The 27,882-nt window shown below is 48.8% G+C and overlaps 1 protein-coding gene across 2 annotated transcripts in view; it reads left to right on the top strand.

Moving 5' to 3' along the window:
- Nucleotides 1-21,755, top strand: part of TBC1D19 (TBC1 domain family member 19) — a 116,417-nt gene extending 94,662 nt beyond the window's left edge. For both annotated transcript variants that reach the window (XM_077301474.1, XM_077301473.1), the window contains exons 14-21: nt 739-823; nt 3,026-3,070; nt 5,574-5,606; nt 6,434-6,543; nt 7,827-7,918; nt 9,784-9,899; nt 11,440-11,510; nt 19,949-21,755. In XM_077301474.1, coding sequence (XP_077157589.1) covers nt 739-823; nt 3,026-3,070; nt 5,574-5,606; nt 6,434-6,543; nt 7,827-7,918; nt 9,784-9,899; nt 11,440-11,510; nt 19,949-20,023 — 627 coding nt within the window. In that variant the 3' untranslated portion in view covers nt 20,024-21,755. The remainder of the gene's footprint in view (nt 1-738; nt 824-3,025; nt 3,071-5,573; nt 5,607-6,433; nt 6,544-7,826; nt 7,919-9,783; nt 9,900-11,439; nt 11,511-19,948) is intronic.
- Nucleotides 21,756-27,882: the final 6,127 nt, after the last annotated feature.

Below are 27,882 nucleotides of genomic sequence, written 5' to 3'. Positions count from 1 at the left end.
CGCGGGCTGCGGCCCGGCGCCGGGCCGCAAAGGCCTTGGCATCGGGCCGCGGCTCCCTCTTCCCCCCCAAAGCGAGAAGCTCGCCAGGCCGCGAGCAAATCGGCCGCCAAAGCAGCCAATTAGCTCGCGGCTCGGCAAGCTTCTCACTTCGGGAGGGGAGGGAAGAGAAGCTTTAGTGGCCGATTTGCTCGCGGCCCGGAGGAGCCGGGAGGGGAAGCCGCGGCCGCCGGCATGGCGGCGGCGCAAACGGGCATGAGCCCTCTCCACCCACAACTCCACAGCGGTCCGCGGCAAGCGGAAGCTTGCGGACCGCTGCTTTGGAGAATGGTTGCTGCTCTCTCCAGTCCACCAGGATGGATGCTGCCAGAGAAACCCAACACAGATAGTCCCAGAAAAGAAGCCTTCTTCCCTAAAGGCTACGGCAACTCGGCAACTCCCCCTTAGCACGGCGGAAACGGGAACCGGAGCAGTGATGGAGGAGGAGGAAAGGGCACCTGCTCTTCCTACAAGATTTAGATGCATTGGACGCAGGGGCTGGCAGGCACGCATCCCTCGTTAACAAAATGTTAATCGACTCCTCAAGACAAAGGCCCGGTGTGCATGCAGATGGATTGCGTTCAGACCCAGCAGGAGCTCAGGGGGAAACGCCTGGATTAGCTCTCTGCCTCTTAATGGAGGGCTGAGTCTTTCCTGAGCCGTGTCAGAGACTTTCACGGTTGTTTTCGTTGTTTTCGACAGGTTTTGCTGTGCTTCTCGCGAGACACCTCAGTCCTCCAGCACTTTGCATACAACAGCGCAACTCCGCCCAAGTCGTACATTCGAGGTAAAGAAGCGTTGCGGTGTTGTGTTTTTTTTAATGCTATTTATAAACATTTGTTTGTCCACTTTTTTTCTTCAAGGAAGATTGGGAGTGATGCGAACTTGCCTCTGTTTTATAGAGAAATATTTTGATACAGCAATATTTCAGAGCAGGTGAGCTAGCAAAATGGTGAATGCCCCCCTTCACGGCCCAGCATGAGGTTGAGCCTGGGTCTCCCTGTCCGGCTCACTGTCCGTTGCAGACCATCGGGGGCTCAAGAAAACCCTTTTCTGCTGTAAAAACGGGCGGTTCGCTGGTTCCAAGCCCCTAGCAGCCCAGAGCATCTCTTGGAGGAGGCCATGGAGGCCTGGGGGTCCTGGGAGGGCTCGTGGGCTCAGGGAGCAAGGGGCGTGCGAGATGGGATTCCCCCGGGCATCTTGCAGGCCCCACTTGTTATCTAATCATGCATCTCCAGCTTGATTTAATATTTACCTCTCGAAATGCCCCGTGTTGTGAAAATAGATCAGAAGTTTGTGGCCAAGGGTTGAAAAGCCACTGTGCTGGAACGTGTTCAGAGCAGGGTGACTCGGATGGGTGATTGGGATCCAGGCCTTAAGAGAGGCTGAGAGAGCTGGGTCTGTGTAGCTTGGAGAAGAAGAGACCAAGGGGTGATCGGATAGCCGAAGATGGGGCCAACCTGTTTACTGTCGTTTTGGAGACAAGGACTAGGAGCAATGGGTTCCGGTTACCGAAAATGAAGTTCCACTTCCATGTTAGAAAGCATTTTCTGAGGGCAAGGGCTGTCCTTAGAGGAATATGCTGCCTCCAAGAGTCTCCTTCAATGCAAGTTTTTAGGAGATTGGATGGGCACCTGTCAGGAGGGCATGCATTTTTAAGTCTCTGAGAAGGTGGGGGGCTAGAATGTTGGCCCTCGGTGGTCTCTTCCAGCTTTGTGTTAGTCTGATTCCCTGTTGTAGTGGTTAGAGCACCAGACCAAGATCTGGGAGGATCCAGGACCAGATCTTTGCTTTCCTTTGTAAGATTAACCTCATATTGGAAGAATGGAAGGTCGACCACCAAGTCCTCATACTTACCAAGCCAGCTACCCTCACAGCCTCCGTCCCACGACCTGTCACATGGGCATCCTAATACTGACCTCCTTTAGTGTAAAGATTCTAAGAATGGGATAATGTGTGTGCAGCATGTGACCACTCCAGAGTCTTATACAAATGCCAAGCTTAAAAAGCAGAAGGTTCTAAAACTACAGGGTTTCCTTCTTGAAAAACGTACTCTGGTTCCGGTTATGGATGCATCCAGCTCCAAGTTCAGCACTTTTAAGCCCCGTTGGTTTCAATCGGGAGGGAGACAAGCACGTGATTAGTCTGTTGTCCCCCCCTCCAAAATCAACAAGACTTTAAAGATGTTAATGTTGGTTAGATCATGCTGAAAAGTGTCATACAAGTCAAAGAACACCTTGCGGTTTTTGCATGTATGTTTGAACTATAATTGTACTGAATAAGATATTTGGTGGGTTCTGAAGCGGAGGACAGAAGGGGTGGGCTCTTGTGCGAGGGGTCCCTCTGAAAGCTCCTGACCCCTCCTGGTGCCATGCCAGTGTCCCAGGCCCTGCACTCATGCACTGTGCCCCCAAGAAGCAGAAGGGAGCACTTTTCACAGTGGGGGTCGGACCACTCAGAAGGAATGGCGGCCGTAAAGTCGGGTGCCAGTGAAATGCGGGCAGTGGGGAGGAAGGACTGGAGGGGTGAGGGTCTTTCCCCTGCCCCGCCCCTTCCGCTCTTGTGTCCTTCCGTGCTGACTGTTGCGTTGCTGAAGGGCAGGGTGGGGAAGAGGAAGAGGAAGAGGAGGCAGCCCACGGCCTTCGCTCGCCTGCATCCACGGCCTGCAATGGAGAACAGGGTGGTGCCTTAGGAAGAAACAAGCCAACAAACAAACGGTTTTAAAATCCGCTTAGGAAACTTTGAATTTTGAGGCCTGATGACATCCTGAGCCTTTTGCGTTCTGCTGGAGCTGTGTCCGGTGGAACCCTGTGAAGGACCAATTTGTCTGGAGGCTCCGTCAAGTTGCCCCCTCTCGCCCTTTTAAATGCCCACCCCACCCCCAGTTGTGTTTTGCTGCCTGAAAATTGGGGTCGGATTTACCTCCCGGATTGGGATAAGTCTGTGTTGCCTTGCTGAATCTCTCTCCCCTTTTCTCTACTTTTCACAGGGAAACTGGGAATGGAGGAATACGCTGTCTTTTACCCGCCAAACGGTAAAGAAATTGTGCTCTTGCCCCCTCTAGTGTGAATAGTGAGAGCTGCAGCCATTTCTAAATGTTACACTTGGCTCTTTTGATGGAGACAGGAAGACTCCCGGGTGGGGTGGGAGGGGAGATGGCGTGATGAAGCCATTGTCAGGCTTTGGTCCCTTATTGTCCTTGCCTAACGGGTTTTCTGTTCTTCATGAGTTGCAAAGGATGTGAGCGGGACAAAAGTGAGAATGGAGCCTCCCAAGGGCTCCCAAAGGCTGTATCCTGGTTTTTATGTCCGCCGGAATGGGTGTCCACACCCGTGACCAGAGAGGACCCCACCTCAGTGGCACAGCGCATGGTTTGCACACCGGGCATTTCTAGGGAGGGGGTTTCCAGGGAGCTTTTCAGCCCTGGGCCTGGGTGCATTCGAGGTCCGACCTGCTGCCGAGAGGCCAGGGGTCCTAAGAATCCGCAGTGATCCGGCAAGTGATGCGCTTCTTTGACTGCAGAGAGCTGGACTATGCCGAGCTGCCAGGAGGCCAAAGGGAAGGTCTTGTGTTGGACATGCGCTAAATGTCAGAAAGCGGAACCCACCAGGCCAAACCTGGTGGTGGCGGCAATTTTTAATGGCCTCTGGCTGAGCAGAGTCCCTGACTTTCAGCCTGGCTGCATTTGGCTCTGGCTCTTGCACTTTATACTGTGAAGACAGTTTCCAGCAGTGGTTCCTCCCTGGAAAAATAAGGCCAGTGAGGGGGCCCCAATTTAGGACGGAGCCATGGTTTGTAGGGAAGGGCAGGTTATGGCAGCATAGTGTGGTGCATAAGAGTGGCAGACTCTCACCTGGAGAAGGGGGGTGGACTCCCCACTCCTCCTCCACACGGAGTCTGCTGGATGACCTTGGCCTGTCTCTGTTCTCTCCGAGTTCTTTCAGCCCCACCTAAGGGAATCTGATTGTCACCTGCCCTGAGACTCCTTAAGGCCAAGAAAAGCAGGATAATACAGGCCTCCTCCTCTTCTTCTTCTTCTTTCCTCCCTTGCACCATTTCATTGTTCTGAAATTGCCCACTGACTCACTGTTTATCCCCTTGGAGAAAACGACGGGTACGTTTTACAATGGAATCCTAATCTTAATTTGGCAGTTCCCCCAAACGTCCTGAGCAGTCCTATGGAATGTTAAATGACCGTTCCCATTTTGTGAAAAGTGGGGAAAAGTACCAATCTACCCGTTCACAGGTCTCATATTATTCTGCACAACTGAATGGATGCCTTATGGGAGCAGGGTTTGCCCCATCAGAACTGCCTGAAGATAAGAGCCTTAGAAGAGCCCAGCTGGATCAGACCTGCAGTCTGTCTAGTCCAGCTTCGAGGCTGACGCCTTTGCCTAATGTTGCCTGCTGGCTCTGGAACTCAGAGGCTGGTTGCCTCGGAGTCCCCATGGCTAGCGGCCACTGATCAATCTGTCTTCCACGAATCTGTCTTTTAAAGCTGCCCATGCCTGACTAACTAAAGGTGTGTGGATGCTGTAGCAGGGGAACCTGTACAGGAACACGCCCTGCCCTCCTACATTTCCGGTTGCTGACATACAGATCTATTTAAAATTGGGTTTCCACTGCTGGAATGATTTTCCAGCTTATTGTTTACATTTTGGGTGGTATCCCATAATAGGCTTCCTGTCTACTTCTGTGCAGGGAAACATGGCAAGAGCTTCCTGCCGGTGTGAGCAACAGCATTCCCCCGCTTGTAGGAGAAAAGGGTTATACGTTGAATTGTTCCCTTTGCCACAGGGCGAGATGGGGCTCATGCCCTGCCGCTCATCTGCAGTTGGCCGGAGGTGAGGGGAGAATCTGAAATTCTGTCTCAGCCACAGAATGGGTGGTGGGACTGCTGCAGGACTGAAGAGCAAAATGGGCACCAGCTTCCAGGGTCCTTCTCTGTTAGCAACTTCGACCTGTTTTAATTAGGAAAGCAAACAGAATAACCTTACGGAGGATCCGCCATGTCGTGGAAGCCGAACCCACATCTAATGAATTACAAAACTGTAATGCCTTCTGTAGGTATAAAACCATGTGTTGGAGTCTAGAGCAAACCTGTGTCGTTTTGTGACCTGCCAGAGCAGGCATATTTTTTACAATTTCAAGACAGTAATATTGTTTGGTATAACTCCTGAGTGAATGCAATACAAGTTTGGAATGGAATGGAATGGAGATAGCTTGCCAGCCATACCTGGATCTTCCCAGGTATTTGACAAGTCCCCAGTTCCTCGCAAACACAGTCCGGGTTTGCAAAGCAAAGCAAAGCAAAGCCAGGTGATTTTATTGAGCCTCTGGTGGGCCAAATTCAGATTTGGGGGTTGCGGGACGCAAGCGGTGCATGCCCCATGTGCCATTTTCAGTGGAGCATTTCACATCCATAAAGTTAAAGTTGTGCTCCTGCTCATGGAAGAAACAGGCTTGGGAATGTGGGGACCATACTGATTGGTGCCTAGAGAGGCAGCTTATTAAAACCGAGCATCTTTTTTTTGCAGGTGTAATCCCTTTTCATGGTTTTTCAATGTACGGTAGGTGACTCTTCAGTGTGAGCATCCAAGCTAAAGAGAGAGATAATGAATAAAGAAGCCAGTATCTTCTACTGTGGCCAAGTGTTTGGGGTGGGCATTTTGCTACACCATTTTTTAGCTTACTTACTTCATGTGACTGGGGCTGCCTAGAAACTTTATGTGAGTTAGTGAGTGGCTTTCTAGGAGTGTAGGATACAGTTGTAACACAGAGATGATATATAAAAATCTGCAACCATTACATGAATGCCAGTAAAAGCTTGTTGTGTATAACCTATGCCTTCTGAGTGAACCTTGGATAGCTGTTAGTCTGGCATTTCCAAGGCAGGTGGCGTGTGTCAATCTGCCCATCGTTCTTTCTTTTGTTAATAAAAGTAGTCGTTGAATGAAGACTAGGAAAAAGGAAATTCAGGATTATTCGGCAGGCCCAACTTTAGGCTTTTCCGCATTCTCATTTTCCTCTCTGGGGTGTTCCTGTTACTTTGGGAGTTTTTCTTTTCTGCGTGTGTTTTGCTCCCTCTAGTGGTGTATCAAATATTACATCCCTGTACTTCTGCCATTAAAGCCTGCATTTTAAATCTGCAGGGACTTAAAGTGGTATAATGTTGAAAGGACCTCTAGAGGGAGCAAAACACATGCAGAACAGAATAAAACCTCTGAAGCAGCAGAAACACACCAGCGAGGAGATTGTGGGAAAGCGCTTTTAGCATTTCCTCCAGAAAGGATCACTTTTCATCTTGTTTGTTCTAATTGTCTTCTTTATTAATTTTATTTGGATCGTTTTAGCCTTTGATAATTTTGTGATGACGCATCCATCTTTATCATTTCAGTTGCTCCGCTTTGTTTTTTGTATCACGAGCCTTCCAAGCTGTATCAGGTGTTTCGTGAAATATACGTGCGCTATTTCTTCAGGCTCCATTCCATCTCTTCTCACCCTTCCGTAAGTTGATGGTGAACGGCTCTAATCTGTATCTCCTGTTTTATAATAAGAGTGAGAGCAGTCAGGTGAAATGTGTCCATTTGTGCCTCCTGCTGTACTCAGAAGGCATCTAAACAAACCTCACTTGATGGGACTCTGTTTTTTTAAATATATATAGAGAGAAATCATTTTATTTATATTGCAACAATTCCCTTTCTGTATCCTGCAAGCCTGATACAGAGTCAGCATTCGTTTTTTTCAGGCTTTCTTCACCAGGGTTTCGTGAAGCTCTGGAAGGGTTTCCCAAATGGGTGGCAGCTAATTTTTTAAAAATTTGTTAAACATTTATTGGGTGATAATGACCATATATGGTCAAGTTGACCTACGCCCCCCCCCCGTGGCCAGTGATGGGCCTGGAGGGGTTGGGAAGGGGAGGGTCCCCGGATGGGCGTGTCCACAGCTCTGCTTCCCAACCATATTCTGCATGATCACACCACTTCTGGGGTTTCTTGAAGCCTGAAGTATGTCTTGGGGTTTCTCGAGGGTAAAATAAAGTTGAGAAAGGCTGCTCTATTCTGACTGGCAGCATAGAAGACTGGTGCCATTGTCCAGGGTCCCTCAGGGATGCTGAGATGAGTCATGTCCTCCTTGGGGTCAGGAGATGGGAGTTTCTGGGCTAGCCTGTGTTATCAGGGATACTTTTGAGTTGTGTGGAAAGCTGGGCTGTTGTCCTGCACAAATCAGTCGGGGAGTCACGAAAAGGGATCTTGATCCAGGAGCCACAGAATTCACCTGGGCATCTGATTGCTTCCTCTTGCAGTGCATTTTGTTGCATGCTGTGTGATCATGACTCTCTGCTTTGATATTAAAAAGAAGTGAGTTTGTTTCTTTGCTGTGGAGTAGGCTTCTTAAAGACAATTCAAAGGTATAGAACAGGGGTAGTCAAACTGCAGTCCTCCAGATGTCCATGGACTACAATTCCCATGAGCCCCTGCCAGCAAATGCTGGCAGGGGCTCATGGGAATTGTAGTCCATGGACATCTGGAGGGCCGCAGTTTGACTACCCCTGGTATAGAATCTACTCGTGGTGCTGTGGTGTGATTTGATTTGTTCATTCCCTGCTTTTGAATCAAATCTCTATACTTTGGCTAGTTATATGCGCATATGTACATATTCTTATTAATTGTATATGCATACTTTAAATTGCACTATCTACCATGTTCTCCCCATTTTGTCACTGAACTTAAGAGTCAGGAGAATACTTTCAGAAATGCTTCTGTTTTGCTCTTCTGTTTTGAAACAAGGGTATTGTAGCATTATGCTTGCTGTTCGAAACTCTTCTCCAAACGCATCTACCACAGCTGTTCTATCATCTGCGAGAAATTGGGGCACAACCGTAAGTTCTATTTTTTTTCCCCCTGGCTTTGACTACGGTCACGAAGCTTGAAAAGTAGATCCACTAATCCAGTGGTGCCCAACCTTTTTATCACCGGGGATCACTCAACGCTGGGGACCACTCAATGCCTTTTTCTGAGGTGGTAGTTTACTCCTCTGCTCTCAACCACTGCCCTAACGCTCTCTGATTGCTATGGTAATGTTTAAACATCCCTTCAAAATAAGATACAGACACGCCACAACAATGGAGTGTGTTGTAAAGGGCTGGGGGGGATGAAGTAAAGGGCCGGGGGGGGGGGAGAAGGCGTCCTTCGGGGCCCACCTCCAATTAGTCATAGGACCACATGTGGTCCGCGGCCCACAGGTTGGGGATCGCTACACTAATCTATCAAGTTTAACAATCTCTTCGAGATAGATTCAGGTGGGATTGCATGTTGGTCTGAAGCATCAGAACAAAGTTTGAGTCCAATGGCACCTTGAAGACCAACAAAGTTTTATTCAAAGTGTAAGGTGTTGTATGCAGGCACACTCAGATGCAATGAAATAGAAAGTACCTGTCCATGCATGTAGGTAGAAGGTGAGCACTAACTTAGCATACAACATAATGAAGATGTTTAACACACTCAAGGAACAAACAGGAATATCAAGCTTCAGTTAAATGGTTTAATTCCGGGACATAAACATATCAAATTGGAGATTGATGGGCAAATGTATCCTTCTTAATATGGGGTGGTTTGCCAGTGCCTTCCCCAGTCATTACCGTTTACCCCCCAGCAAGCTGGGTACTCATTTTACCGACCTCGGAAGGATGGAAGGCTGAGTCAACCTTGAGCCGGCTGCTGGGATCGAAGTCCCAGCCTCATGGGCAGAGCTTCAGACAGCATTTCTGCTGCCTTACCACTCTGCGCCACAAAAGGAGCGATTGGCTGTTGAGAGTTCTCCCCTGTGCCCGGAGTGGAGAAATATATTCCAGTCTACCATTCCAAAGTACATTACATTCCACTATTCATTATATTACATTACAATATACTAATCTAATCTACACTTCCAAATAAGAAATTAAAATATAATTTGAAATGATGGATTGGATCATATTATACTTTTATACTTTTCAAATGGCAACCTTATAAACTAAGCTTCTGGTTTCCAGAATCATAGAATCATACAGTTGGAGGGGGCCATTCAGGCCATCTAGTCCCACCCCCTGCTCAGTGCAGGATCAGCCTAAAACATTCAGAATAAGTATCTGACCAGCTGCTGCTTGAAGATCACCAGTGAGGGGGAGCTCACCACCTCCTGAGGCAGCCAGTTCTACTGCTGAACTACTCTGAAAAACTTTTTTTTCATTAGCTAGCGGGTACCATTTTGCACATAGTTTAAAGCCATAACTGCAGGTCCTCTCCTCTGCTGCCAACAGGAACCTTTTCCTGCCCTCCTCCAAGTGACAAATTTAAAAGAATCCTTAAAGACAGCAATCCTGTCCCCTCTCAACCTCCTCTCCTCCAGGCTGAACATCCCAAGTCCCTCAACCTTTCTTCTTAGAGCTTTAACTTTATGGATGTGAAATGCTCCACTGAAAATGGCACATGGGGCATGCACAGCTTGCGCCCCACAAACCCTTTTTGAAGTGAGGCCTCCGAAGAAATGTCCGCACACATAGAGGTTTATACCCTGAATAAAACTTTGTTGATCTAAAAGATGCCCCTGGACTCTTCGTTTTTCAATCTAATTTTCAGAGAAATGGACTAGAATGGAGAAATGTGTGTCATGTGCACAAGGACCTAGGAATCCCTTATGGGTGTGGTCTACAGAAAGTATTTCCTGCCAGCCTTGTAATACGTTTGGCCTTTTCTCTTTCCCTCTTAGCCTAAGAATATCATTCAAATGGATGGTTCGAGCATTCTCTGGTTACTTAGCCACGGATCAGCTCCTGCTTTTGTGGGACAGGATTTTGGGATACAATTCTCTGGAAATTCTCGCAGGTAATGGGAAAATAATTTTTCTAAATCATCTTGACAATCATAGATAGATAGGTAGGTAGGGAGAGAGAGAGAGAGAGTGAGAGAGATGAAGAACCGTTGGGTTTCTCGTGTGTCACGTTCCAGTCCTCTTCTCAGCAGCACTCCTCCCGCCACCTCTCTCCTTTTCACCTGCACCGCAACTCATGCTTTTATACAGCCGCAGAGAGGAGACATGCCACAGAAGGGTGCAGTGACACCCTTGTTCCTTGTCTCGAGTCTTGGCAGTAGCAGTCATGGTACCGGCAACGGAGTGGCCCAGCTTCCTCTCGCAGCTCCCACAAGCTGGGATGTGCATTCCAAAATTTATGAGCTATGACTATACCTGGAAAAAATTGCCTTTTTGGGTCTTTCTGCATATTTACATAATTAAAAATGGAATTTGACAGAAGTGTTGAGAATTACGACCATTGCAGAATTCAGGTGGATCGGGAGATCTCCCCTGTGGTTTGGAGCAGTTCTTGTTAGAGCACCTAGGACCAGATTTGCAGGAAACCAAGTCCTGACTCTCTCCTATTAAAAGAAGAAAAGCAGCTGGGGCCAGATGGAGTGTGGCAGCAACTTCCTAGATCTGACATGCTGGGAGAATAGAAGCATGGTGCGCACGTGTGTACTCACTCGTCCAAACTGCCTGATCTTCTGTCGTTTCACCCAGTTCATCCATGCTAGACTGCATGGAGAACTACGGAGGCCAGTCTGTGCTCTGCATCACCCCCTGTGTAATCCTGTAGGCCCAATTGTCTTGATTGTCATCCTGGAGGATCTGGCTCAGGGGGTGAAGACCATGCAACCACAGACTGGGCCAGTGGTTACAGCCAAGGTGTGGCCATCTGGCTGTCTTAGTGGGCCCAATGTGATGGAGTGCCACATGCCGTTGTATGCTGGGAGAGGAGGAAGCCTGTAAGTAAACCAGCCGCAAGTTGCATATTTAAATGCAACTAATTTAAGAGCTACTCCGAGGCATTGGGTTGGACCCAGCTGGCTTTTCTGCTGGTGAAAAAGGAAGGTGGCTTCCCCTTAGGATATCCTGAGAGAGGGGAGGGGCTGTGGCTCAGTGGTAGAGCCTCTGCTGGGCATGCACAAAGTCCCAGGGTCCATCTCCAGTTCAAAGGACCAGGCAGTAGGTGATGGGAAAGACCTCCGCCTGAGACCCTGGGGAGCGGCTGCCGGTCTGAGTAGGCAATACTGACCTGGATGGTCAGTATGAAGCAGTTTGGTGCTTTCATATGTGCAGTCCTGGAACTTGCCTCTTCAAAGCCTTGTGGGTGGGGAAGCCGGGTGCAGTGTGGACAGGGACTGGGTGGGAAAGCTGCTTTTAAAATCACATCCTGGCCCTGTTGGTTTTTCACACAAATGTGTTGTGAATTGACCGGAGCCGGACGACGACTGCCTCTTCCGCAGACCAAACCGTGGCTGAGTTCTGCTTCAGGGTGGTGGAGACCAAAATATCTCCGGCGACTAATTAGTCAGGCCGCCAGTCTAAATATTGTGCATTCTTTTTCAGTCCTGGCAGCTGCCGTGTTTGCTTTCCGAGCAGTGAATCTGATGGAGGTGACATCACTGGCTGCAGCTGAAGTAAGGATCGCTTTCGCTGGGCCAACATGAAAATAGTTCCTGACGGGGTGCCAGCCGCAGTCACTTGAGCTTCACGGGCACATGGCTCGCAATCCGAAGCGCTCGGCTGGAATTCTTACCTAGGCTAAAAATCCAGAGGAAGTTATGAAAATACGGGGATTAAGCGCGTGGCATTCCGGTAACGAGGGCAAGGGGGGGGGAGACCCTAAGCGGGTTAGTTCTTTACACGATCACCTCTTGTTTCAGGTCTGCTCAGGACCTCTGTTCTTCAGTGCGCGTTTCACCGTTTATATCCTAGGCTGCCTTCTGACGCCACACCAGCTCTTGGCTTGTGATGGCTTCCTGCTGAGCCTTCTCTCCAGCACCTCCCTCCTCCCTCCCTTTATGTCCATCAAGGGATTGAACACTCCCTTCCACCAGGATCCTTGATTCAAGAGTCCCAGTACCCTGATGTCTGAATGCCGGCATCAGACCGAGACGGGGCTGGCTTCCGCCCAACAAACCAGAGCCAGCTTGGATCAGGTCTCTGCCTTTGGGATGTCAAAGCCAACCGGAGCTTGAGTCAAGGTTCCGGACCCAGAAAGCAACCAAGGAGAGGAGGGAGGAAAAGCCACAAGCAACCAGCAGGCCTGCTGTGACGTGTCGGAAAGCAGCCAGAGTGTCAACGTGCGGCAGCCCCTGCCAATTTGGCTCGCGTTGTAGTTGCATATCTGGATGTTCATTGGCCTGTTTAGGTCACCTGTAAACAGCTTGAAACTGTCGGGAGAGGAATTGCTGTAACATTCACGGCAAAGCCAGAATACGCACCAGACCCCGCCCCTTTTTCAAATGAAAGGATTTTGTGTGTGGCACTACTGATTTGGGTTTCCAGCTGTTTACTATTAAGAGCTGCTTGCTGTATAGTCCAGATCCAGAGTGGTTCATGTCTGCATCTTCTTGCATGGCCTCAAGGGAGTTGTACTTTCTTTCCCTCCTCCAGGTGTTGGTTAAAAAAAAAAAAAAAACCCAGACCAAACTACATTATCAGTTGTCTGCAGTCATCCTACTGTTCAACTGCTGACCTGGAAACAAGCAGGAAGTCTCTTGTGGAACCAGTCAGGACACTAGAGGAGATAAGAGGCAAATCATCAGGAAGTTCCTATTCCAACCTTGCTCAACACAGAGCTCTTCCAGCGCCCCCTGCAGGATACTCTTTATCTTCTGCTCAGTCTTACACCACCCACCTCGCACCTTCCAACAAAAACCTAAGGAATCAAACCTGCGTGGCTCAGTATTCAAGTCAGGTGGTGAATAGTAAGAACGGGAGGAGCAGAGCTGTCAAAAAAGTAGCTGCTTCTATGCCTCTTGATGCTGTAGAACAGGGGTAGTCAAACTGCGGCCCTCCAGATGTCCATGGACTACAATTCCCAGAAGCCCCTGCCAGCGAATGCTGGCAGGGGCTTCTGGGAATTGTAGTCCATGAGCATCTGGAGGGCCGCAGTTTGACTACCCCTGCTGTAGAAGCTACAACTGAAGAGGGTCTCCTTTTTTCATTGCCGTCTTGATCTAGCCCGCCTTAATCAGATTTGCCACCTTTCTCTTCTGTGTTTTCTTCCAGTATTACTTTTACTCAGGATAATAAGTGGAGCCTTGTTGGGTCAGGCCAAGGGCTCTGTTCCCTACTTGGAGCCACGCTTTCTGCCCCTGGACATTTCTTCCTGCTGAGAAATCTCATCGGGAGACCCTTATTCCCATTAATGACAGGTGGAGCAACAAAAACTGACTTCTACACAATACATAGTTGAAAACCTCTGCAACATTCCTCCTCCATCCTTCTAACCTGGGAAGCGCCAAGCACATGCCCCCTTGCTCCTAGAGAAGGTGCTTCCCCCAACTTTTCTTTAAAGCCAAGTCCAACAGGGTTTGTGACTTGAGTGGACACAGAGGGTTGATCCCTCTGGCTGCCTCTCTCCGCTCCTGATCTTCTGGCGCTTAACTTGCCTCCCCCCCACCTTTAACTTTTCCTTGATGCCTTGTCGTAAGGATTCTGTGATATTCGTAGAGTGGTGTAGCTTCTCCACCCTCCGTTCCTAAATAAATACTTCCCCCTAAGCCTAGTTCACGCTAGCCAGCTAGGGCGGTGAGGATTGCCTCCAGAAAGCCTCTGCCTGGCTAATGTTTAGTCCCGCGGCTGCACTGCTCGGCCAGAGAACTCAGCTGCTGTGGAATGCACACCTCTACAGGTATGTTCCGAGCTGCAGCTAGAGGCGACTGAAGGTCATGTGGGCTCTTCCGGGAACACACATGCCTGACGCATGTCAAACATGCCTAAAATTACACCGTCGCCGTCAACCTTTTCTACCTAGTGCGGTGCCGTCCAGTGCAGAGTTGCTCCAGTCTAAGCCTGTTGATTTCAGCCAGTCCTGCACAGGAGGGCTTCAAGTCTGTGAGCCGCGGCAGAGTTTTCCTCCCAGCTCAACTTGTGCCTTGCAGCGGGATGCTCGCTTTCCCCCTTTCCAAGGTCGCTTCTGCCCTGATTGAAGGACAGTCAATCGGAATGGCTGCCCTAGAGGTGAGAAGCTTTACGCTGCGGCAGGATGACCTCACCGTGGGTTAACTCTTCATGTGCCGTAGTCTCAGTTTAGCTTCAACGTGGGATGAAAGCCACTTGCATGATTTATCAGCACTTACTCTCTCGGGCGCAAAACAGAAGTTACTGCTTGGTTGGACCACTTACTTACCTGTATTCTGCACAGGCCCGTGTTTTCATGCCTGGCTTTAATTTGTTTCCTTCTGTTCACACGGTTGCTTAAGTTGGCAACTTCCCGAACCTTTTGTAGACTCCATAAGTCAGTCTTTTTCAACCTTTTGACTGTGAAGTAACCCCCTGAAAACTTTTGCATGCTTCATGGCAACTGTGAAGTAATGTCAGCTGGCCACACCTCCCTGCCACACCCACGGAAGTAGCATGTACCCCCCTCTTTCTCCCTTCCACCCACCCAGAGTTAAAAAAAACAACTCCCCCACACACCCAACAAAACCCCAAGAGGACTCACCCAGCTGCAGAGCAGTAGCCTACTCCACCTGCCACTGGGACCGAAATGCCAGACCATAGAAGCAGGTGGGAGCTAGGCCCTGTCCCCACCCACCCATCCCCAAGCCCCAAAGCAGTCCAGCAGCCTACTTCACCAGGCTGAAGCTGAGTCTCGGATAGGCCCTCCCTCTCCTCCAACCTGCCCATCCAGAGTAAAAAGAAATGAAACCCCTCCAAAGCAACTCCAAGAGGACCCACCATGCTGGACGCCAGCTGCCTCCAATAGATCAGCCATGATAAAGGAGCCTCAACCGACAAAGTTTTATATGCCCAGGGGCACTCTCCCTCCTCCCCCCCCCCCCAGGACTTTGTTGTTGTCAGGTGCAAAGTCGTGTCCGACCCATCGCGACCCCATGGACAATGATCCTCCAGGCCTTCCTGTCCTCTGCCATTCCCCGGAGTCCATTTAAGTTTGCACCGACTGCTTCAGTGACTCCATCCAGCCACCTCATTCTCTGTCGTCCCCTTCTTCTTTGGCCCTCGATCGCTCCCAGCATTAGGCTCTTCTCCAGGGAGTCCTTCCTTCTCATGAGGTAGCCAAAGTATTTGAGTTTCATCTTCAGGATCTGGCCTTCAAAGGAGCAGTGAGGGCTGATCTCCTCTAGGACTGACCGGTTTGTTTGCCTTGCAGTCCAAGGGTCTTGCAGTCATTGGTCATTTTGGGAGGCAACAGGTCAGCCTGCCCAAATAAGGTGAAAATCACCTCAGGTCCTTTTAAAAATCTGTAAATACATTTTTAAAATCATCCCCCCCCCCACTGATGCAACCCCACTGGGGTTCTGTTGTAATCCTGAGGTTCCATGTAACCCCAGTTGGGAAATGCTGCCATAACTGGAAATGCAGCACTTTCAGATAAGTGGGTGAATTGTATACAATGTTCCTATGGTTTAATATTAATAGTCAAAATCATCTGTAAGCTTATGTCTTATTGTAATAAATATGTTAGTTTTCATTTAGAAAACCAGAGAACCATCCTTACCACTTAGTAGCTCTAAAATTTGCGAAGAGCCTTCCTAGGTAGAGCATGTCTGGCCGGTGTCCGGATTCTCTTTCCTGTGACTGGCCTCTGTTTCCAGCTGGAAACGCTCCACGGGCCAATCAGGGCAGACCCGCCCCCACAAGGCAGGCATGCAGCGCTCCACAAGCCTTGCGCCCAGATGCAGCCAGGGCGCCAAGGAGAGCGGACCTGCAGAGCCCTCTGCTCGGCCTGGCTGCAGCCGCACAATGGGAGGCCGGGGCTCTGAGCACCCGACCTCCTGCGCCGCTGTGGGAAATGAGCCCACACCTTGAGGCGCCTGCCCTCCAGAAGCACCCAGCCACTCCAGATACCACGCCAGTTCCCGCCCCCCTCCAGCGCCCATTGCGTTCCCCTCTGCAATGGGCTTTCTGGCTAGCTGTAAAATAATTATGAATCACAATGCAAGGCTTCAACACATTTTAATGCTACATCACATTGCCGGTCTTGTTCCTCAGCCCTCCACGTCCCCTTTTGCATCACTTCTTCTTTTCACTTCACGTGCCTGAATCAGAATCAGTGATTTTGACACTAATCCATTTCTTGACTCTTCCTGACATCCAAGTGAAGACATTATGCTCTTTTTAAATATTAATGAGTCATCTCTTCCATTTTCTCAACATCCATTGGTATTCCTTTAGTCCTGGAGGTTCTTTTTAAAAATCCTTGCTGTTACTTTCACGTTATTTATTGCCGCCTTAAACCACCGAGGAATAACAGGGTTGCGATGCAGGCAGGCAAAGGGAAACCACCCCTGACTGTCTCTTGATTCAAAAACCCTACAGCAGGGGTGGGCAAACTGTGGCCCTCCAGATGTCCATGGACTACAATTCCTATGAGCCCCTGCCAGCATGCTGGCAGGGGCTCATAGGAATTGTAGTCCATGGACATCTGGAGGGCCACAGTTTGCCCACCCCTGCCCTACAGGGTGGCCCTAAATCAGCTGCAACTTGATGACAAGAAAACACCCCAAATGTGTAGCTTGGATTTTTTGGTTGTGGTACCAAATTCCTCAAGCAGCTGCCCGGGTCCATCAAATGCTTTGGTTAAGCTTGTAAAACACAAACATTTAAAAATGCTTTTACTTATCCGTCCAAAAGGCAGCATTGACCATAGCAGCTCCAGACAATAAATAATCCAGGAGGCTGCTGGGTCAGAAGCATTGTCGTGGTCCTCCGACAAAGTCCTGCCATGAAGATCTTGCGCATTTCCAAGGGGAGGGAGCGCCGTAGTCCAGGGCTGGCCGCCGCAAAAGCCTCGTAGCCCTTGTGATTGACCCAACCTCATATGTTGGTGACTCCTGCAAGATGACCTCATTCCTGGGTCTCAGAGGTACCTAGAGGAGGCCTCTCCCTGAGATAACCCTCAACTAGGCTAAATATAGTTTTAAAGATTAACACAAGTGGAGCCCTCAGAGGGAACAGTAAACTCACGTTTCCTTGGCCATATTTATGCTTATCCTTAATGCTCATGTCTCTTCCCTGCTGTACCCCACCCTGGCCCAAAGTGCTCGGCATACGGAAGTCACCAGGTTCAATCCGCAGCATCTCCCATTGAAAGTCAGTGTCAAAGACTCTACCCTTGACCCTGGGGAGAGGGAAAGGGACAAAGAGCAGCTGGCAGTCTGAGTAGACAATCCCAACCAGTGCCAGTGTCAGAAGTGGGCAGGATGAGGCCCATCCCTGCTGTGAAACAATTGTGGATTTGTCTCGCAATGCAAACTTCACACCAATGGCAACATTATGACTTTGTGGTGATGGACGTTGTGCTCTCACCCAAGCCAAGGAACACTTCACTCCCTGTGTTCACACACACTCCCCTCTCCGTGGGCATCAAGGAGAACTTTAGGGGAATTCTGCATGTCACAGACACAACCGGAGAAGGTCTTGCAACATTGTGCTGGACAAGGTGACGGGAGAGTGTGAGTTGCTGGTTAATATTCTTGGCCACTGCTAGGAGTGCCTAAGGAATGCAAACCATTGTTTGGGAAAACATCGCAGGCTTTCTTTGTACCTGGCACTCCCCGCAACTGGAATTTCGTGTTGGTGCATGCTCTGTAGACAGTCCCATGCAGGAAGAGGAAAAATTTTACAATATTCCATCACAATTATTCCTTTTTCCCCTGGAGCAAAAAAATGTTTGAAGTGGCCTTACAGCACTGGCCCAAACGGATCCTGAAAGCTCCGCCTCCAGCAAGTTGAAACGCAACAAGCCGGAGCAGACGCTGCCCAATTGGTTTTGTTGCGGTTACCTCAAGTAGTGGATGCATTAGGGGCGCACACAGGCAGAAAAAAAAATACTTAGCCAGCTTTGTGTCCAATTAGGTTTAAAACTTTCTCCTGTAGGACAATTAAATCAGCAGTATTAAAGATGCCACTCTTGGTTTAAAAACAGAGGAGTGCATTTCTCGATATATCCGAATTTTGGGCTAGTTCAGCCATTTAAGCATCGTGGAGGGTGTGGTTTGGCTTCCTCCCTTTCAGTGGTGGAGCTTGAGCACCTGTTCTGCCGGCCCTTCCTCCAGAACTATACCTGCATTGCTTTAACATGAATGTTGACGCCAGTTTTCTTAAATAGCACTCTGCGTAAAATCACGGAAGGCATTTCTTCTCTCGGAATATAATAAAAATAATTGAGGAAGCAACACTGAATACAGTCTCTTTACTGGAGTAAGTAAATCGAAATGGAAAGGGGGTGGTTGAAGGAGAAAAGTAGAACCAAAGGGAAGGGGCTGTATCACAGGGGCCCCACCGAAACCTACATCTGGCCCTGCCCTTGATGGACAGCTTCATGACATGCTCAAGACTGCTCAGTTGAACCACTGTTGCCCTGACATGCACCTTTCCAGTCTGGACACAATCCCCTTCCAACTGTTTTGCAAATGATTTGTGTTTCACTTTTTCGAGAAGGAACTAGTGTCAAACTTTTCCTCTTCCGCTAGATACAGTTCTCTTGAAATGACTCTCCAAACTTGTTGATCAGATAGCATTTTGAATTGGGGGTGGGTTTACAAAATAAACACACACTGATTTATCAGTAAAACTGTCATTTTCGGAGAACGAGTCAGGGTGAGCAATTGTCCGAATTCACTGAGTTACCATGCAGCTCATGCCCATGATATACAGCAGGGGTAGTCAAACTGTGGCCTTCCAGATGTCCATGGACTACAATTCCCATGATCCCCTGCCAGCGTCCATGGACATCTGGAGGGCTGCAGTTTGACTACCCCTGATATACAGGATAAGAGTTCATAATGCAAAGTATTTTTAAATGTAAGCTGAAATGGTAGACCCCCCTCCCCGCAGACCAATGATACCACATCTGTTTGAATGAAGTCTAAATCTGTAAACTGCTCCGCGGTAATAAATAAAAGGCTAAGGACAAGTTGGGAGGAGAAAGGGGCGAGCGCCATCCGGGATAAAAACTCGGAGGGGTGAACCAGGAGCCGCAAAGCGGCTCCTGATTCACCCCTCCGAGTGTCACTCACTCCGGGACCAAGTAGGGAATGAGGAGACGTACAAAGCGCGCCTCCCCATTGCCTGCTTCCCTGTCCTGGACTGCGCCTCGATGCGGGGAAAGGAGCAGGGATGCTAACACAAAGCTTTGGCCCGACACCCACCCAGCCACCCTCCCTCGCTTACCCTATTGACGATCGCCCCGTTCTCCCCCGGCCCGCTCCACGCCATAGCGACGCCGCAGACAAGCTGTGTGACCCACGCGCCTGCCGTGACGCCTACCAACTGAACCACGCATGCGCCGACTCCCAAGCATGCGTGGTTCCCCTCCACCCCAATCCCAAGCGTCCCTTCCCAGCATGCTCCACCCACCCCTCCCTAGCGCCGCCGAGCGCCCTCCCCGACCCTCTACTCCAGGGGTAGTCAAACTGCGGCCCTCCAGATGTCCATGGACTACAATTCCCAGGAGCCCCCTGCCAGCAGTCCATGGACATCTGGAGTCCATGGACATCTGGAGGGCCATTGTAGTCCATGGACATCTGGAGGGCCGCAGTTTGACTACCCCTGCTCTACTCCCTTGCCCATTTTTATAAATGGGCTTTATTTCTAGTCCTAAATAAAAGAGGGAATTAATTTGATTGTGGTGTGTACAGCACCTGCGTTCTCACAGAAAGTAAGTGTGAAACATTTTTATTAAAATAAATAAAAGGGAAAGTTTTTAAAAAGTCACAGTAAATTAGAGTTACTAAAGAAAAGTCTTACCATTTTTATTCAGCAATTAACTTTACAATATTTTTAAAAAACATCTCTGGGGAAGACTCCTTTCTCGAATAGTATGATAACAAGGCCTCTCTCTCTCTCTCTTCCCCCCCCCCCCTTCCCCGTTTAATTCCAGGCTGTCCTCGCTGATCTCTCAACCCTGAAAGTTATGCCTCTTCTTCAGATTTTCCTGTTTGCTACCGGGACTTGATCCTTCTCGGGACATCCGGACTGCTTCGCTAGGCTTTCATCAGACGCTAATAATAAACTATGCAACATCTTAATGAAATCAAATGAAAAGTTGGTTGCCATAAATCAGAGCCCCCCCACTCCCATATTTGCTTCTTACTTGGGAAGAAAAACCCTGAAAATCAAGTGCTGCAGGCTGCTGAATTTCCGCCAGGCCGCAGCACTTGGAGATGAACGCAAGTCCCGATGCTGCCGATCAGAGCCCGTGCCACAGGAAGGAAAGGCCCCGGAGTTCTCCCTTTGAATGCCGCCCTTCTGCTGCTGTGGAACCGGAAGGGGAGACTTTTCATAGTTGTCCGGTAATTCCATCTGTTGTCTCGAGAATCCTGTGATACTTTGTGGGGAGGGGGGGAGAAGTATTTTTAATTTCATTATCAAATTACACTTCTTGGGAATCTGCCCATGGCCGTACCTGTTTCTTTTCATCTTTCGGAATCGTCTTTGGTTTTGTTTGTCCTCGGTTGGAGGCGTGACAGTAGCCTTCCCTTTTCAAAGCAGAAATCAAAGGTCTGGTGAGGGCGGCATTGTCTCTTGTGTGGCGCGGGGCTGTTTTTCCGTGTGCCCTGTGCTCTGGTCTGACAGGATGTGCAGGTTTGTGACGGTCTACATAAAAATGAAAATCTGCAAAGGCCTGTTTTCCCCCCGAGCCCTCCCTCGTGGGCCCCCCTTCCAGTCTCAGCAGCAATGGCTCTGCCCCAGCTCTGCCCCGGCTCTCCATCTCCCCCCACCTGGCTTCCCCCCACACACACACACCACAGTGTGCTGAAAAGCTTGGGGCTCTCTGCAAACCAGCCTGGGCACGCAGCTTCCTTCAGAATCTTTTTCCTGAACCGAAGCCAAAGCAGTTGCTTGTGCATGACGTCAGCAGCCCTGACTCCGACCTCCTCTGGAGCAGCTGAATGTGCTGCTTCTGCCTGTTTCCCAGCCTCTGCTGCCCGCCTGAACTCACGGATCACCCCGAGAGCAGCCCAGGCTCGTATTCCGGTGTGACTCGAGTGGCGCTGCTCTGAGACAGATGATCTTGGACCGATGCGTCATTGAGCCTTCCTTTTCCCTCCAGGGCTTTCATTGAGCCCTCCCTAAAAGCCCAATTAATTACCAGATTATTCTAATTTAGCTCCCCTACAGCTGTCGGCCAAGATTGGATGTCAAGGCATCCCTTGGTGTAAAGCCACCTCGTTGCCTTGTTGCTTTTGCCCAATCTGTGCCTCGGGGTCCATTTTCCAGCCAGAACCTGACCTCTTTTTTTGTTTTTTCTGTTGAAAGGGAGCTTGTGTGACTGTCCCCATTTTGTCGCGTGTTGAAATCTTTCCAGCAAGCGAGTGGCTTTCAATCCGATCCAACAAATACTTTGTGAGCGCACACACTAAGTTGTCCGGGCTTGCACTCAGAGGCCCTTCTTGCACCCTGGGCATGGCCACGAATCAGACGCTCAGCAGAAAGTAATTTCATGTTATAGAAATTACATTGTAGATTGTAGGTGTTTCCTCCTGTGCATGTAAGATGGTGGCAACTTAACCGTTCTAAATCTGAATCCATTTTCTGAAGGGATGACGTGGATAATTTAAAATGCTGTATTTATTGTACCAAACCTGGTCATTCTTTATGATGAAGCTGCATTGCCACTGGAGCTTAATTTCTTTTGTTGCTCACAATAAAAATTGTGTTTCTCATAATGTGACCTGCCGACTGCAGCATCTGGCTGTGTGTAAATTTTGTGCTGCCTGCAGATTTTTGCCTCCGTTTGAATTACGATTGAGCTGTGCTGGTATCAGGTAAGTTCTCCCTGCAGGGAGACAGCTTCCCAGGAGGAAGTCATGCTTGGCCTACGTAGCTCGGGTTACCCCAAATGGCTGCTGCAGGTTTTTATGCTGGAATATTGAGGGCATTTCTGCAGGTGGGGAATGTAGCGCACCAACCAGCCCCTCCAGATCACATTGCCTACCTGTGGTGGCCAGCTTGTGATATTTGCCATTTTAACTCGTGACGGGGAATCACGAAAAGTGGATTCACCTCCCGGAAAAGCGCAATATCCCAGCAAACAACCTGCCCGCAAACAGCAGAAAGGAGGTATGGAGGAGAAAACGCACTTTAGCCTATGACTTGCCTTCGCCCTCCTCCTTCCATTCCCTGCCTAGCAACGGCAGCAGACCCCCCCCCCCCCCGGGCATTGCAAACAGCATAATACTCCTGTTAGGTGTTCCTACCTCTGTGGAGCCTTCCCGTTCTCTTCGGTCCACAGATGCCTTTCTTGTCTGCTGTGCTCTTTCCCCCCACCCCCCACCCCACTGCTCCGCCAGTCCATGCTAGTCCGCAGAAACAAGAGACCTTGAAACTAGAACTAGTCTGGGTCAAGCCATTATGGGCTGTGGAGAAAAGACACCAAGAAGTCAGTTTTATGGAAAATTCTAGGTTTAAGTTATAGTTGTGTCTGCTCATTAGAGGGGCTATAGATGTCCATGCGAAAGGTAACATATCCCCTGCCCCCAAGACTCTGTTTTTACTGTCTTCTGAGACAAAGAAGTCAAGAGCTTTGGAAATTCTTTTTGTCTTTTTCTTTCACAAATTAACAATGAGGGTGGAATTTAGCAACACGGCTCCAGCTTGCTTTCCACCTCTGTGGTCGTTCCAGTAATATCCTTGGGGTGAATTCTCCTAGAGAAGAGTCTCTTGCACAAAAGAAAGAGAGTCATGGGTCCAAAGATTTGCTGAAGAACTAATTGATCGAGCCCTTTTGTGGTCTGGTGTCCTATTGAATTCTGTGGTTCTAAAATGATCAACACTGGCTGATTCTTTGGACTAATTTCCCTTGACCTTTTTCTTTGCGTGGCTAGTCCTTAAGAATCTGTTTCGGGTACAGATTCAAGTCAGTCTGGGACCTCCAAGGGAACCTTAGTCCCAAATATGTAAAATAATTATGGGCCTCAGTTGGCCAAAGGCTGTGAGATGGTTCTACGGCCCCAGGTGGAGACCTCCATTTTCCCTTGGAAAAGGACCTTTAAAATGGATTGCAACACCACAGGGGAATATTAGAGGCTGGATGCCTGGTATAAGTGGGAGTGGGAGGCAAGCAGCAGAATCCCTCGTGGCTAGCCCATACCAATATCTCAAGGGGGAAATGCAAAAACAATATGAGGGGGAACCGGTGGCTGAGTTGGCTGATGATAAGCCTTGGCCAATTTCCGGAGCATTGATGGTGGCCTGTGACTGCTCCCTTTCCCTCCAGCTACACTAGAGACAGTCATTAAGCAACAGTTGACCTGCAGGTTCAGGTTCCTCTCCTTCCAGTTTGTCTGCAAGAGGATTTTTAAGTAATGAGGATTTATTTTTAAAAAGAAAAAAAGAGCAATGGGGAGGGGGGAGGTGCATGTCTTGAAATTTGAAACCAAAAAATCTGGAAAGTAATAGGAAAGGAGTCCTTGGACAAAACAGACAAGGTAGGTTCAGAAATGAACTCAGGAAGGACAAAAGTTTGCCTGTGCACACGTAACGTCAGGTGAGGGAGGACAAAGGTAGAGGCTTGACCTTGGACAGCATGCACCCCTTCCTGAAAGCAGGCCTATTTTTGACATTTCCCTGTACTCTAAGGCTCTATGTCAGGTTTCTGCAGATTGCCCAATACGCCAATCCTTGACTTAGTGCAGAAGATCGAGTTTATTGAGAGCAAGCAAGTTAACCTAAACAATAACTTGTTGGAACTGAGGCACAGCAAAGCAAGTTCAGCATATAACCCCGCAGTCAGCTCTCCCCCGCCCCCATGAGAACATGTGAAACATGGGAAATCTTCAAAGCCCATACAGTCCTGAAAGCAATGCAACCCAAGGGTGGCCATCTACATTTTTGGGATCAAGCAAAAATGGAGGGATGTGTGTGTGAAAATGAAAGCAAACAGAACAGGCCAAAAGGAGCAATTAACTTAGGAATGAATTCCTAATAACACATCTAACCGTTGCTAAGAGTTATGGCAGAGGCCTGGCACTTCTGACATGTTGGATCCATGTATTCAGCTCAGTTTGGAACCAGGATCTCTGCTGGGAAAAATTCCCATTTTTTATCAGTCCTGCACTGAATTGTAACAAATAATCTCTTGTGTATGTGAAAGGGCAGGCAATGGCTGGTTCACATGGCCCCCCAGTCTTCCCATCAGGCTGTTCAACATAGGCCTTCACACCACGGATCCCTCCATGGAATTTAATTGTAGTCCAGCCTTTCCCCCAAACCTGAGACACAGGCAGAAGGCTCTGTAGTCCTTCCATTGGCACTGAAAGAACCCTCCTCTTGTGTGCTTCAGTTCTTGAGTTCTGCTTGCACTGTTTTCCCAACCCAAAATAATCCCAAGTAGGCATTCTTTGCCTCATTGAGGAAGCCCAGTGTGTATGCTAATGAGTTTATCTAGCAGTCCCAAATGCCCCTGGGATCATTTCTAATCAGAATCCATGCACACTACAGTCGCTATCCTAATGGGGGCCTTACCTCAATGGTGGCCTGCAGAAGGGCCCAGGTTCAAACCCCGGCATATGCAGGTAAAAGGATCAGGAAGTATGTGTTGGGGAGCTGCTGCCGCCTTGGAGAGCTGCTACCAGTCTGAGCAGACAATATGGAGGGCCATTCTGCACAGAAAAATAAGAAGCCTTACACCAGCGCAATGGTGTAATGCTAAATAAAAATGTGCCTCCCGGAATTCCCCACCTGCTGGCTCCTCTGCTGCCATCTTGCACTTCCTGGAATTTTGTAGGGCTGCTTGAAATGGTGAAAGAGTGGAATACACGCTCCTCTCTTCCCCCTGTCAATCAAGAAAGGCAGCCAATCACCTTTCTCCCTCATTTAAAGGGACCACAATGCCATTATTTTTTAAATAAAAGTTCTCCATTTAAATGCCTATGCCTCTATTCATAGGTCTACTCTATTCATAGAGACATAGGGCTTTTTTTAATGCCACCCCTCTTGGAATCCTGAATCTTGAAGCTGTTATCCCCTCCCTCCGATGCTTTTAGTGTAAACAGGTGGGGGGAAGTCTTTTCTCTCTCTGCCTGGGAGATTGTGTGCCTATTCATTACCACAGGCAGTTTTTTTCTTTTTTAAAAAAATAGAAAACCCCATTCTGGGTGAAGAGAGGGAGAGGCCGGCTCTAGGGCGGGCACTGGAGCTGGAGATCTCGCTGCTTTGGTAACGCATGTGTCTTTTGCTCCTGGCTTGCTGGTTGTTCTTATCAAGACTAAGCCCTATGAAGATAGGTTGAGGGACTTGGGAATGTTCAGCCTGGAGAAAAGGAGGTTGAAAGGGGACATGATAGCCCTCTTTATGTATTTGAAAGGTTGTCAGTTGGAGGAGGGCAGGATGCTGTTTCTGTTGGCTGCAGAGGAGAGGACACGCAGTAATGGGTTTAAACTTCAAGTACAACGATATAGGCTAGATATCAGGAAAAAAACTTTCACAGTCAGAGTAGTTCAGCAGTGGAATAGGCTGCCTAAGGAGGTGGTGAGCTCCCCCTCACTGGCAGTCTTCAAGCAAAGGCTGGATACACACTTTTCTTGGAAGCTTTAGGATGCTTAGGGCTGATCCTGCGTTGAGCAGGGGGTTGGACTAGATGGCCTGTATGGCCCCTTCCAACTCTATGATTCTATGATTCTATCCTGGTAGCGCAATTTTCAGGGGTAATCCAGTGTTCTGGATTTCCCTGCAAGCGCTATAAAAAGGAGGATGTAGCAGCCGGTTTGCAGATGTTATGCTGGATGTTCACAATGTCGTGCAAAACGCCAAAAAATGGCATTTACAAACAGTAAGGATTTCACTTTATTTAACCAGTGCAGAATGGCCCTTACCTTGCTGGGCCGAGGGTCTGATTCAGTAGAAGGCCATTGCCTGTGTTGGCCCTGTGAAGGCCTGATCCACAAATGCTAGAGAGTGAACAAGAAGCAAGGCAGTAGAATGGACTCATCCTCTTCAGAAATGTACTAGTTCTCAGCTTTTAATAACAACAACAACAACCATTTTGCAGCCTTTACACTGCGGAGTTGTCACAGGTCCGTTTTGGGGAGACTGGACAACTCTGGACTTAGGGCAACAATGCCTTAAGAGCTGCCCAGTCTTTTGTCAGTCCAAAAAGGGGGAGAGTCCTATGGTTGGGTTAGTTTTTTAACAGAAAAATAGAGGGTGAAGGAGTGCATTGTTCTAAAAAAATTTTTTTTTTAAATTACAATATGGCAGGATAAGAAACAAGTTTGCTTAATAGAGGTAACTCTCTGTGCCACCATTTCAGGCTGTTTATCTCCACCTCCACCACCCCCCCTCCCAAAAAGTCCTTTTCCTAAGCAAGAGCAAAGGTGTTTGGCTTTGAACTGACAATTTCAAGCAACCACGTCAGTTCTCACAAAAGGGCATGTTGACTCTACACCTGACACAAATAGCAGTTCTTCAAAAATGAATCGAGCTGAAGACTGACGTCTGTCTCCAGGTCAATCTGGAAATCTTTGGGGGGCCTACAAAGGTTTGCTGTAACAGGCTTTGACAGGGACAGGCCATGCATCATAAAGCAAAATGTATACGTTGTACCTTTTCCCTTGGAACTCTACAATGAGAAATGGCTAGAACAGCCTGTTTCAACCTTTTGACCATAGATTAGCCCCTGAAATGATTTTTCAGGCTTTGAGGAATCCCAGAAGTTATGTCAGCTGGCCATGCCTCCCCGCCAAACCCCTCCCCCCAGAAGTGACATCACAGGAAGTGACATCACCACCGTTAACAGGCAGGCTCGAGGAGGACTGAGGAAAGTTGAGACTAGAGGCAGTTTAAGATGAGAGTAGGCCCAAGGTCCCCCGCCCCCCCCCCCCAGCACAGAAACTATGAGAGAATTCACTCATGCTCTGACACAGGATAGGGGAGCAATGGGAATGGCCTATTCCCCTTAGCTTGTGGCTGAGTCCATAAAGGCAGGAGGTTAAAGCCCACGGACCCCCACCTTGGCTGGGGATCCCTGGGCTAGAGGCTTTTATACGAAAGTGGGTACTAGTACATTATTTCAAATTGATGGTTATAACATCATAATACTGTAGTAATCCCATATGTTTTTTTTTTAAGATGTAAGAGCTCTCTGGTTGTGTGGGAGAATTGTGGCTGTCGGAACAGGAGCAGCGAAACTGGAGCTGGTGTGAGTGTGGCCTGCAAAAATGGACACATTTCCCCCCACATTGTGTCCAAAGGTGCTTGGATACCTACCTTTTGCAAAAATTCATACCAAAAATTTTAGCAAGAAAAAAATTGTTGCAACTTACATTGGAACAAATAATCCACAACAATCTGATTGTTCCTGGTGGTTCTTCCTGGTGGCCACCCTGCCAGGACCACCCCTGGCCCAGAGCTTGCCTCCTTTGGGCAGAGGCTGGGGTGACCAGAGGACAAAGGGGTGCAGCGGTTGCTAGCCAGGCGTGGCACTGAGCCCTGTTCAAGCTGACACTCGTCTTCAGCAGTCCTCCACCACCACCTCAGCTGCCTGCTCCACAGCCAGCTCCTTCAGAGCACTTCCCAAGGAAGCTGCAGTTTGGCCTGTCTTACTTTGAATGTACTGGTGCACTCCCTGTTTCCCCATCACCTGCCTATCTGTCATGGGGGTGGGGAGAGGACAAATGGATGTCACGTCCGTTATCATTTTCATTACAGAGAGCATGCCAGTAGATGTGTTTCCACATCAACAAAGTTCCAGAAAAGATCACAGCGTAGCAGACAAGTTTTTTATACCCCACTTTTCACTGCCTGAAGGAAAGTGGCTTACAATTGCCTTCCCTTTCTCTCCCCACAACAAACATCCTGTGAGTCCTACTTCAT

The sequence above is a fragment of the Paroedura picta genome, chromosome 10 (assembly GCF_049243985.1).
Source record: "Paroedura picta isolate Pp20150507F chromosome 10, Ppicta_v3.0, whole genome shotgun sequence".
Lineage (NCBI taxonomy): Eukaryota > Metazoa > Chordata > Lepidosauria > Squamata > Gekkonidae > Paroedura > Paroedura picta.
Note: the sequence above shows the minus strand (reverse complement) of the source record. Positions and strands in the feature narration are given on the sequence as shown.